This window comes from Perca flavescens, chromosome 2, assembly GCF_004354835.1.
Source record: "Perca flavescens isolate YP-PL-M2 chromosome 2, PFLA_1.0, whole genome shotgun sequence".
Taxonomy (NCBI): domain Eukaryota; kingdom Metazoa; phylum Chordata; class Actinopteri; order Perciformes; family Percidae; genus Perca; species Perca flavescens.
The window spans coordinates 8,247,006-8,259,643 of NC_041332.1; the positions used below are offsets into that span (position 1 = coordinate 8,247,006).

The 12,638-nt window shown below is 39.1% G+C and overlaps 1 protein-coding gene and 1 long non-coding RNA gene across 2 annotated transcripts in view; both read right to left on the reverse strand.

Moving 5' to 3' along the window:
- The window catches only part of LOC114546576 (B-cell receptor CD22-like), a 30,294-nt gene extending 20,723 nt beyond the window's left edge, over positions 1-9,571 (reverse strand). The window contains exons 1-6 of the mRNA XM_028565439.1: positions 9,553-9,571; positions 8,871-9,215; positions 8,515-8,742; positions 7,609-7,711; positions 6,611-6,768; positions 6,033-6,293 (exon numbers count right to left, since the gene is read on the reverse strand). Coding sequence (XP_028421240.1) covers positions 6,033-6,293; positions 6,611-6,768; positions 7,609-7,711; positions 8,515-8,742; positions 8,871-9,215; positions 9,553-9,571 — 1,114 coding nt within the window. The remainder of the gene's footprint in view (positions 1-6,032; positions 6,294-6,610; positions 6,769-7,608; positions 7,712-8,514; positions 8,743-8,870; positions 9,216-9,552) is intronic.
- On the reverse strand, positions 3,620-5,528 carry LOC114563487 (uncharacterized). The gene is made up of 4 exons (XR_003693628.1): positions 5,461-5,528; positions 4,707-4,755; positions 4,127-4,314; positions 3,620-3,978 (listed from the first exon to the last, which is right to left on the reverse strand). It is a non-coding gene; the product is annotated as an uncharacterized LOC114563487 (long non-coding RNA).
- Positions 9,572-12,638: the final 3,067 nt, after the last annotated feature.

A 12,638-nucleotide genomic window follows, 5' to 3' on the forward strand; every position in this document is an offset into this window, starting at 1 on the left:
TCGCCACCCATCTGATGGTGAATATCTCCAATTTTCAAAAATCTGCATATTTAGATCTGCAGCTGCTTCCTCAAGCTTAATCTCACATTCTTTTGCAGACTGATGGTACAGAGAATACAGCTTGGCAATGAAAAACTCAAAATGATTACATCCAGAAACCACTTTCAAATAATCATGGACAGCCAATTCAAGGCGATGGCCAAACAATGTATGGACTGGATGTTTGGAAAGTCACGCTTAAGCCTTGCAATGACCTCAGTGTTTTTTTGCCAGTGAGAACTGAAGCTCCATCTGTGGCGATGCAGATGAGGTTTCAACAGATGAGGCCTCAACAGCAGGGCTTGCAGCAGGTGAATCGGTCGAGTCATCCCTACACAATTTCTTCGTAAAACCAAAATTAATTAAACTGCCTTGCCCTTGTTTTTTTTTTGCCATGGCTATCTGATGCAAACTGCAGAATGGTTCAAAGGATTTTGCGTGCGAATAGATAAACGTTTATATTATTTCTAAGAATCTTTGAGTTAACATGTACTAAACATGAGTTGAATTTGGACCACAACTTTTGGACCATAACTACAACAACATAGTTATCTTTATTGAAGTGAAATAGGTAAAAATCGCCGTCATGCATGAACATATGATTTTTTGCAATTTTACACATATTAATCCATGACGATCACATTACACAAAACGGAAATTGCACGTCAAAATTACACATTGTCAATATTTTTAAAGACCCCCAAAATTTCACAAATCACGTTTTGGGAGCCCATGTCTTATTAAGGGGCCGAGCTCCCCTAGCTCCCCGTGGTTTGCACCCCTGATTATCATGGCGAGGACCATAGATCTGCTCCCAACATCAGCATTTTTCTTCAGCCAATTCTAGTGGAGCAGGTGGTTTGAATCTTAGAGGGCTATGCCTATACTCATAGACTCTGGAGTTACAATACGTAACTATCGTTCTATTTCTTGTAGGCTTCGCCCTCTAAGAGCTGTTGCTATTGGGTCAAGGTTTTCATGTATCAAATAATATATTATTTTAAAAAACTTGTCATGTTTATGAATTGGCCCTATTACTGATCGTAAGGCCCACGTCATGATTGAGAAAGTGCTTTATAATGATACAAAAATCAATATCATGATTAATAACTGCAAGCACCCACATTTCTCACAGCCACTCAAGTGCAGGAGGGATGGAGACAGCAGCAAAAACACATCCAACAGCACATCATTTGCTGTCGAAAGTGTGGATAGGACCGAAAAGTGCATCATGGAGGACTCAGACACATCACGCAGATAAAACAGATGAGCAGACGCGGGGATGCCCAGGAAGCCGCTGCGCATGAGCGTCAGCCACCGTCATGCCTCTGAGGAGGGCGCGGACGCTGATCGTGCTCGTAGAATGTGCCCGGATGCCCTGAGGGGGTTCCACTCCCTCCGTGCTATAGATTTGGGTGATAGCTTCACACAGCCAGGGAGACCGCCCGCTTTGAAAGAGCCGCACCTTGTGAGCACTCTCTGTAATGAACGAACAGCTGCTGTGTTCATCTGATGTCTGCCGTGTGTAAAACATAGTGAGATAACGGCGCACGGGCAAAATGGGTGAGGCGCCTGAAAAAAATAGGATCTATGGTCTCACAGTGGTAACATACATTAAGTGTGAGCGTAATAGAGGACCGTGCAGGACACAAGGGGCGAAGAAATCTTCACAACCGCATGCACGAAGGGATAAAGCCAATGGCAACAGCCCTTAGAGGGCGAAGCCTATATGAAATAGAACAGAGTATTAATTACAAGAGGGGATGGAAATATGTAGTGATGGTCAAATGAAGCTTCACGCGAACCAGTGTCTTTACTTTCTGAGCTCACTAGATGGGCTCTCTGTTCAACAAAGGGTTTGAAAACCCATTGAACTGCCATTCATTCAACCTTTTTCTTTGAACAGAGAGCGCCATTTAGTGAGCTCAGAAAGTAAAGACACTGGTTAGGTGAAGCTTCATTTGACCATCACTAGAAATATGTATATTATTTTCTTGGTTTGTCTCTTCTCTGTTCTCTCTGTGGTCAAATGTCCTACATTTAAAAGCGGGATAAAACACAGGACACTAGAAGGGTATTCTGAGAACGCAGACCTCTGTAAAAAAAACTTTATTTATCCGTTAGGAACTTCATAGGAACATCCATAACAATGGGGTCAACCCCCCCCTTCTCTTAGCTTAAAGTTCTCTTGTTTCTTACTAAAAAATGGCTCTCAGAATGCGTCTTAAGAGGAAACTCTATGATAGGGACGTCTAGTGTCATTTAGGAGGATTTAGATTGTTATCTACTCTGCAAAAAAAATCTGTTTAATCAGAGGAGAAAACAAATGGGATGTCAAAGGGTTAACAACAAGCACAAAAGACTACAAACACCCATCGAATGAGCCATTTAAAGATTGTACTGGACAAATACTGACTCATCATGACAAAGAACATAAGAGGGCAAAACTAAATGTTTGCTAACTGAACATTTTGTTTTAAATTTTATTTTAGCAAGACAAAAAACAATATAGTACAAGTACAAAAGTCAACATGCAGTACATGCAGTGGTGAAAGTACAAACAATTGTTAATGTAATAATAAGACAGCAATATAGATGATTGTAATGAGCAGGTGAGGCAGAAGAAATCATTCACAAAATAAGTACAATAATACTGATAATTGATATTTGACTCACAATAAGGGTAGTTGTGATAGAACTGGTTAAAAAAAGAGAGAAGAAGAATGACATGGTAAAGATTTTGAGTATTATTTATACAGAAATCCACTTGGCAGGAAAACAGAAATGGTCTATTATCAGTAAAATAGTAAAATATAACTCTATACTTATATCTAGTAGCAACAGCTGGAAACTACACATGAAACACATGTTCTCTACAATAGCAAAGCAGCAAAATAAGAAGTTGTAACTTTACAGTCATTTAGAATCTACTTCTCAGGGGAAATGTGTCCCCTGGTAAAAATCTTCCAGCCCTTCCAGGTCACAGTTTAAACTTTGAGGTCAGCACTGCCTCTCTGTGATCCCATCATGCACACTGGTTTAAAATGAACAGGAAGTTGGTGTCTTTACATTTAAAAGACTTTCATAAAAACACACCAATGATTACAAAAAGATTTGAAGCCACTGACAACAGTGATGTAATATAGTCAGTGGAGTTTGAAGAGTCGTTGTTAAAGACTGAACACTTCTACCCAAGTCTTCTCTTTATGACTGACCTCTGCTGTCATTTGTTTTCGGTGCTAATTTGCATGTCAGAAAATGTTTAAAGGCCTAATGATTAAGATGCCAATCAGTTAATCGCAACGTCAAAGGTATTATTCAGCCAGCAACCTTTGTTGCATGTTATAACTTTCTCCTCACATTTTCTGACTTTTCTCTACCGTCACCATCAAATATATCCATAAAAAAGAAATTTAAAAAGAAATATGAAAACATTGCCATTGTTGGCTTGACCGTGCTTTTCAACAAAAACAACTTCCAGTGTTTGCAGGAGGGAAGCCAGTTGGGGATCACATCCCTTGTTGCATTAACAACTACTTCAGGTATGTTTTAGTGTCTGCAGGGGACGTTTGGGAGGAAGACCAGTTAGAGACTAATTCAAACCGCACATAAAAGGTCACTTTTATAGTATATATACAATTTAACAAATTAAATCATGAAATACTTAACTCATTCTTTACAGCTGACTCATACAGAGTAAAATAACTGAACACTGGATTATGTTTAAGTTTCTAGAAGATTTATAATTGTCTCTTTGTACATTCTTGGAGAGGGTCATCCTTAAAATAAAATGTATAAAAATCAATGGTTACCTGATTAATTTAAATCATTTTTTGGGGAAAATAATCAGACTATAAATGCAATGCCTGTTTTCATCGGGGGTTGTTGACTGTGCTGTACAAAGCAGCTGGATCCTCTCCAGTGTCCCGACCTCTGGTTCTGAGAAGAAGAAAAAAAAGGTGATTCTGGAGATATGAAATAATATAATCCTCATCATACTGTAATAGGAACATAAGAAGCAATGTATTCAATTCAAAGATGTGTGATTTGTAGTGAGGATAATGTACCTGTGTGAGGAGCTGCTCACCTCGGGGCAGTACTGCCACTGTTGAAGCTGACGGCAGCGTACTCAACGGCTTCCTGTTGCTCCCTGTGTCTGAGGGGCGGAGCAGCTCTGATGTTGGAGTACAGAGGATCTGCCTGGCTGTTGGAGACGTGGATGGTGGCGTACTGAAGGTCAGCCTGCTCCTCTGGCTCACTCGGATCAGGTACACACTGCAGGGACACAATTACTTTCAGCCACGCATTTTACAGGAGTAGATTTTTCATTTGAATAGTGCATTCTTGCAGAGGATTGCAACCAGGACGGATGGAATTAATATCCCTGCTTTACCAACATGTTGCTGTATTACAGAAAAAAGGAAAGGAATATACAAGGAAGGGACAAATAGTAAGAAAACTATCAGGAATATAGTCACATCCAAGACAAGAGGAGAACCAAAAGTGTGATAGAAATTAAGTTCTTTGAAAAGAGATAAAAAGAGCAGCATAAGGTCCTTCTCAGTCAGATTTGGTTTCTAGAAGCCCTTAAAGACAGTAAGTGACTCAGCAGTTTTAATGGAATGGGTTTTCTTTCATACTAGAATAATATACGTAACTATTCTCACCTGTTCCCTGTTGTCTGGTCCAGACGAGTCCCTGGAAGCCCTCCTCTTTCTGGTCAGGAGAATTAAAAATAAATAAATGATGGAATGTTTTAGTTCTGACAAACTGACTTTTAGTGATTTAAAGCTAAAGTGCGTGAGGAACGAGGAATTCTAAGTAATGACAACAACACTGTCGGCTCATCCACATGACGCAAGCCTTTGGTGATCGCGGACCACCCCCACCCCTCCTCCACACAGTTGCTAGTAGTGTTTATCCCTCAAATCGAAGAGGACACAGAGGATGAAACAAAAACATGGACATTTTAGAAGAGATAATTATCTTGTAAGTTTTATAAAACAGCAATGTGGTCGGTCTGTGGGATTGTAGTCCTTCTGCTAAACGTGCAGGTCTTTTCTTAGCACTACAATCACTGACTGAAACATTTCGTGGGCTCTTCTTCAGGTTTTCAGCCGTGCCTTCACCTGTTGCAGCACTCCTCTTCCTCTCCAAAGCTGAACGCTGATGTTTCCTGTCTAAGCGGTGACATAAAACACATCACTCGAGCTGCTGCGAGGGAATGTAGCCGGACTACACCATTTTGTAAACATAGCCATGCTGAGAAATACAGAGAGAGTTGTGTGGAGCTGGTAGGCTTAATTAGCTTTGTGTCAACTCATTTGGCAATGGCTTGAATGTAACAGACGTTCATTAGTATAAAATAATTGCGGCCTATAGCTTTAACAAACAATGATTCAGTGAAACAGAACTGCTCACCTGATCCACAGGAAGACAGAGAGGGATAGGACAGCCAGGAGAACAACACTGATTGGTCCAGCAGCTATTGACATACTTGATCCTGAGATATGATGATCAAAAGAAAAGAGGAGACAGTTAATCAGGGTGTTATAACATGTTTAAGCTCACTGGTTCCATAGAGGAATATATGACAAAATGATGCATGTGCGCATATTACATCAATTTAGTTTAAACAATTTATTGTATTATAATAATTATGGTTTTATGAGATGATGAACTTGTCAGTGAAAGAAAAATGTAATGATACATGAAAACATGACTCTTTCAAACTGAAGATGAAATCTGGACTCTTCTCTTTATTGGATCTTGGTATCAGAGTTTCTAGGGAGGCAGAGCAGTCTGACTCCCAGATAACTGGAACACACTTGTATCTCCTGACTCTTTTTCAGAGGATGTGACTGTCAGGTTAAGATGCTTCCCAAAGTTCCTTTTCCCCTATTAACAATATCACTAAGGATAACCATGTCCTGCCCTAACTGAAGACATACAACCTGATAAGTTTACAGTTGTAGCTGAATGTAAAAACTGACCTGCTACAACAATCAGATGTAAGGTGGAGTTCTGACTTCCTCTTCTGTTCTGGGCTACACAGTAATAATTCCCACTGTGTTCAGCTCTGAAGTCAGTGATGGTGAAGATCTGTCCTGATGCTTTTGGTGAGTCTTCATTCTCCTTGTACCAGGTGTAGTTAGCTGCTGGGTTAGCATCACTGCTACAGGTCAGAGTCACTGAACTGCCCTCCACTATCTCAGCAGAGGGACTCACTGACACAGAGGGAAGCTTTGGACCATCTGGAGGAGATTTAGAGAGACCCATGTCATTCACATCTGATAATGATGTATATTAAATGTTACCATGGCTTTGTCACATGTCATTTGGGATTAAGGGCAGTTATTTGTAAACAAAAATGTTTTGGGGCAATCGTTGTCTGTCAACCTACACAAACAGACCACAGTTAGCAAACATTCACATCACTTCTCTGGAGATTGTTAATAAGAGTTCTGTACCAAATAAATAACATGTGAACCAGGTTCCCTGTGGCTACATGGCATATGTCTCTTACTGCTGGGTCACCAGATTTCCTTTTCACCAGATGTTTGGTACTTACACTGAACATCTACTGACAGAGACGATGACTTGATCTGTCCAAACTGATTCTCAGACTTGCAGTAGTAGTTCCCTCTGTCCTCAGATCTGATGGAGGAGAAATAATAACGTCCTTCTGGTCCTTGAAGCAGTGTTTGGTTCTCCTTGTACCAGGTGTAGTTAGCTGCTGGGTTAGCATCACTGCTACAGGTCAGAGTCACTGAACTGCCCTCCACTATCTCAGCAGAGGGACTCACTGACACAGAGGGAAGCTTTGGACCATCTGGAAAAGATAAAATAAATGAGGTACCAAAAATTAGGTTTGATTTCTTTGGTGCTACATCTTGTGTTGAAATGAGTAATAGTTGTGTGTAAAAAATCATCTAAACCTTTAGAGGTGGTGTGTGACTGGCAGCAGGCTGATCTCTTTGTTAGGACCACTTAATTGATAAACATTCAATTCTAACCAGAGAGTAGGAGAATGTTCCATATTTCTTTTGGGAAACAAAATTATACTACACAATATGTTTGATATATGTTGTAAATACTGGAATGATGGCCCTGATTAACTATTGATGAGCAGATTTGGTGTAAGAGGGTTGGACTGAGAACAGGACAGAAGCCTGAGGTGGTTTTCTGGATCACTGATGGTTTGAATCCCTGAACATCCATTACAGATCTGGGAGACATTTGTAAATCAAACTGTCTTTTCATCATCTACTGCAGCAGCTCAGTGAACTACAGCAGCAGACTGGGAAACAGGCAGAACTGAAGAAAGAACATGATAAACTAAACACTGGAGTGGCTAATAAAGCTTTAACAAGTTGTCATTAGTTGTATGATGGTTTTTAAATGAGCTTTGTTTTACTCACATTTCACATTTATATTGATGTATTTCCATAATTGTTCTCAGCTGTACAGTAATACTGTCCAGAGTCAGAGGACTGGATGGAGCTGAAGACAAGCTGTGGTCCTTCACTGAGATATTTAATGACTGTCTTCTCCTTGTACCAGGTGTATTTAGCTGCTGGGTTAGCATCACTGCTACAGGTCAGAGTCACTGAACTGCCCTCCACTATCTCAGCAGAGGGACTCACTGACACAGAGGAAAGCTTTGGAGCATCTGGAGGAGAAAACAGAGACATAGAGACATTTAACATTTAATTCCGAGGTGAATTTGTTTTCACAATGGAAGATATTTCAATCAACACTAGTTCATAGAAACACAAAGTGGGTGGTGAAACTTCACTTCCTTCTATTTTAGAAACTCAGATTGTAGAAAATATGGTGTCCTGTTACCATGGATACTAGTTTGACACTTTGTTACTGACTCAGTGAAGTAAACAAGGAAATGATTGGGGTTCAGTGTGTTTGGACACTGTCATGTCAACTGATGACCTCTGCTGGTTAATAAGATACATGAGGGCATTAAATAATGAAAATGTGTCAGACATGATTTTTCCTCCTGTGACATTTTCTGACATCATCACTTCCACAAAGAAACTTGAATGGACAGATTCATTCTTTTCAGTCATGTTTTGTGAATGGACCAGAATAAAAAAATGTAAGTTAAAACCTTTACCCATGATATGTTTTGCATCTGACATGAAGGGTCAAGATTGCTGAATAACACATTTCAACGAAGAAAAGTGTCAAATAAAGACACAAGTACATATTTTAAAAAGACACAGGACATGTTGACAAATGTTGTGTGGCTACATTTCCAGTGTGAGCTCTTATTTTACAGCTTTACTTTACAGTGAGGTCAGGAAATAAGAGATCATCGATTAGTGTTTTGATTTTTATACACATCTACAAAATAAATCACCAAATATCACAGAGTTACATGCAGTTAAGGTACAGTACAAAAGGTTAAAGGCTCCACTAGATGGTGTTATGTCAGAGGAAGACTGTAAGTAAACTCACACACTGAAGGAGAGGGGAAGTCCTCATGTCCTCTTACAGCACAGGAAAAGCTGTCTGCAGGATCCAAGGAGGCTGAATAAGAATCAGATGTTTGTCCCTGAATGTTCTGTCCATTCTTGTACCAGATGTAGGAAGGATGACCAGGTAGAGGACAACTGCTCTGACACGTCAGATCTGCCTGGTTATAAGACTCGTAGACCTCTAATCTGCTCACCTGCATTTGGAGATCTGAATATGTGAATAAGGAACAAAGTTTTAATTTTAGACTGAAACACACACACACACACACACACACACACACACACACACCTTTCATAAGAAAGTAATTTCTTAAATAATGTAGATGAAAACGTTACCTGTAACAGACAGACTGACTCCAGGTGAACCAGTATATTTCCCTGTTAAATGGTTTGTTATGAACCTGAACTTGTACACAGCTGAGTCTCTCTCTCTCAGGTCTGAGATTCTCAGAGTACAGTCCTTGTTTTCAGAGTGATACTGCACACGACCTGAATACTCTGAGTCTGTTGTTAGATCCACAAACTGTTGAATAAACCAGAATCTCTGCTCAACTGTAGTATCAACTCCACCTACAGCTGATGGGTATGTGTAGCTGCAGGGTATGTTCACTGTTGATCCTTTAACAGCACAGATCTGAGTAGAGGTGTAAGTCACTCCCCAGCCAATCTGACCCTGTATCACTGTAACACAGAGAACATCAGGAAGCACAATGAATTAATAACTTCAGTTAACAATCAGCTAATAAGACAAAGTGATCATACTACCAACATGATCTAGGGAAAGGTAACCTGGACAAGCTTCATAATCCTCAATTATCAGACCAATTATCTGCAGCTATTAAAAAAGACATAAAAAGTTAATCATCATGCATCTGTCTAAATTAACTGAATTTTAGAATTTCATCTGGTTTTATCATATTTTATTATAGTCGGGACACAGGAAAAAGTGTTGCTTTATTGTATTTTTATATATGTGTTAATTGTTTTTGCAAAAATTAGGATGAGAAGTGCTTCTTACGTGTTAACAAGAAATACATTTTACAGACTCTTCTAGGTTATAGCAGAATTATACATAACATACATGTTTTAACTTATGTTCTACCTCCTGTTAACAATAATACTTGCATGACTTTTTTCAAGTTATTTCAGAATTAAACCAAAGTGAACAGGCAAAAACAAGTCTAAACACAACGGAAGAGTTAAATAGTTTGAAAGTTGAAGAGCTGATATTTATTAATATACATACATAATACATTATTAGGGATGACAGGAAGTATACAAGTCTCTAGATTTCTTGGTTAGTTTCCTCTCTGTTCAGTCTGTGGTCAGGTTGATGCTGAGTGTGAAAACTAAAACAAAATGCAGAACACTGAAGTCAGAGACTACAGAAGGAACTAGCAGGGTTGGGCTCAGATGTGTGATCAATATAGAGAACTTGAGACAGTAGGTGATGCCTTCACTGACCAGTATTCCTTTAAAAAACACAGTGATGAAAGTGAGCTGTTGTTTCTACAACCAAGGTCGTCTTTAGAACAGATTAAACACTAATGTGTTTTCACAAAGTGAGGAGGGAACAGTTCTGAATAAAAGCAACAATATTCTCTGTTTACAGCATGTAAAAGTGCTTAGCACACAGTTACTTCATGCAAAGGACAAAAGTCAAAGATGCTGGCCAACACAAGAGAAGATCCTGCTGATATCCAATTCACACAAAAACAATCAAAATTGTAAACAAAACAATTTGTAGCATTTTTGGGAAGTTTGCCTTTCACACAACTCTGATCCACTTATTCACACATAATGACCTTCAGTCCCACATTTTCCCAGAATCCCTCTTTAAAAGAATAAATGTAACTGTAGATATACAGTACCTGACACAGAGAGAAGGAAGACAACAAATCCACTCGCTGCTGCAGTTAAACTCATAGCTGCTCCTCTCATCTCTCTGTGTGAGACAATAAAACATGTCAGCAGATAAAATAATGTACACAGGAGGTATACAGTATCAATAAACTAATCAATAAACTGTTTCTACTTACAATGAAGACGGACGTCGTCTTTAAAGATGCCTCTCCTCTGTTGTCAGTAAGCAGAAGACAGATATCAGGCTGGTAAAGACTACATTTCCTTCCTCTTTTGATCATTAATATGCAGGAAGAGCCAAATGCCAGTACATAGAGTACCCACAACACAATAAAGTTATGTTTTTTTACAAACTATAAACTTAAAAAAAGAGAGTAAGAAACTAATATTGACGTGTTGTTAGAAAACCTGTTTCACCACCAACATCCCACCGACACCAGAAAAGAGCATTCATAAAGAGAAGAGAAAAACAGACAGACAGTTCATCTCTATGTGCACTGATTCAGGATGTCACACAGTCTGCAGGTGTAGTGATGGAACAGGAATGTATTTGACCTGTGAACCATGAGGCAGTTACATTGAACAGAATGAAGAGCAGAGTATTAATCATAAGAGGGGAATGGAAAATGACATCTTTGTTTTTTCTTAGTTTGTCTCTTCTCTGTTCTCTCTGTGGTCAGGTTGCTTCTCTTTGCAGAGAAATGCAGAACACTGAGGTGTAAGAAACTCACATGCATGTTAGTGTTAACTAAACATGGATATGTAACAAAACAAGGGGTAAAATTATATAAAAAGTTTTAATGACTTTGGTGGACTTGTTTAGGTGGATCTGTTGGATAAACAGTGTGCAGAGATGTCCTACATTTAAAATGGGATAAAACAGGAAACTAGAAGGGCAACTCTGAGAGTGGAGACCTCCACCAAGTCATGCCCTATTTCACAATGCTAATGTAGTGAGATTTTTCCCAGTCTCAAACAAATGTTTCTGATTATTCTGACACCACATAAATGCAACACAAAAGCCGTATCTCACAATGTTAATATAAGTGACAAATAATTTGTGTATCCTAACCGTAGTTCGGATGCGCTCCAAAATGTAACGGTTTCTTCCTAGGGCCGATCTACACCCTTTCACCAGGTTTCATGAAAATGGGGCCAGTACATTTTCTGTAATTCTGTTGACAGACAGAAAAAGGAAGGAACAAACAAACGTACAGACAAACTGAGTCAAAAACATAACCTCCTTGGCGTATGTTTGATTTCTATGTGTGAAAATCTAAACTGTACATGGACTAATATTTGATGATTTCAGTTCACTGTCTCTGATTTGAACCAACATTATTGGCTCTGTCAACCAGGACAGGTACAAACCCAGAGGCTGCTCAGGAGTTTTGAAAAGTTATTTATTATGTAGAATTTCAAAAATACATTTTGCATAACACATTTGTTCCTTAAGGCCTTTTTATAGTTGTGCGTCGAATCGACGGCGCAGGGTCCGTGGCATGGTAGCGTTGCATTTCCCCCTAGTCATTTTCTGGTTCTCCTTCTCCATAAACAACATGAAATCAAGGAGAGGGCCAACCTTTCCTGCTACAGATTCCCCACCGTGGTCAGAAAACACAGGGGAAACTCTTTGTTTCTGTCACTATGACTCTAGAGTCGCTACTTGCTCCAATCGCCGGCACTCTCTCACTTCTCCCTCTACCACACACCCCCACACACACACACACACATGCGGCTCGACGCACACACCAGCGCACAAGTATAAACATAAGGCCACTTACAAAGGCTAAGGCGAGAGCTCTGCGTGGAGCCTCCGCACAACTGTAAAACGGCCTTTAATGTCTATAAAATAACTAACTCTTTTTTTGGAATTTTTTTTTCATTAATTTGCAAATCACGTCCAAAAACTAAATACATTACATACAGCACAGGTAACCATTAGTTACTGAAGCATATTCCACTCTCAAAGGCATGAGCTCCTTTCTATGCAATCATTGGAATCAAAACACAACAGAAGGCTGAGCCCAGTTAACTTTAAAAAAAGACATGGATAATTAGACCTACACCTTAGATTGAAGTGTGCCTAATTATATAGACAGCACATGCTATATAAATATACTATATATATATATATATATATATATATATATATATATATATATATATATATATATATATATATATAGCATATAGCCTAAAAGGGACAGAACTAACAAAAAAACAGAAATGAGCAAAATA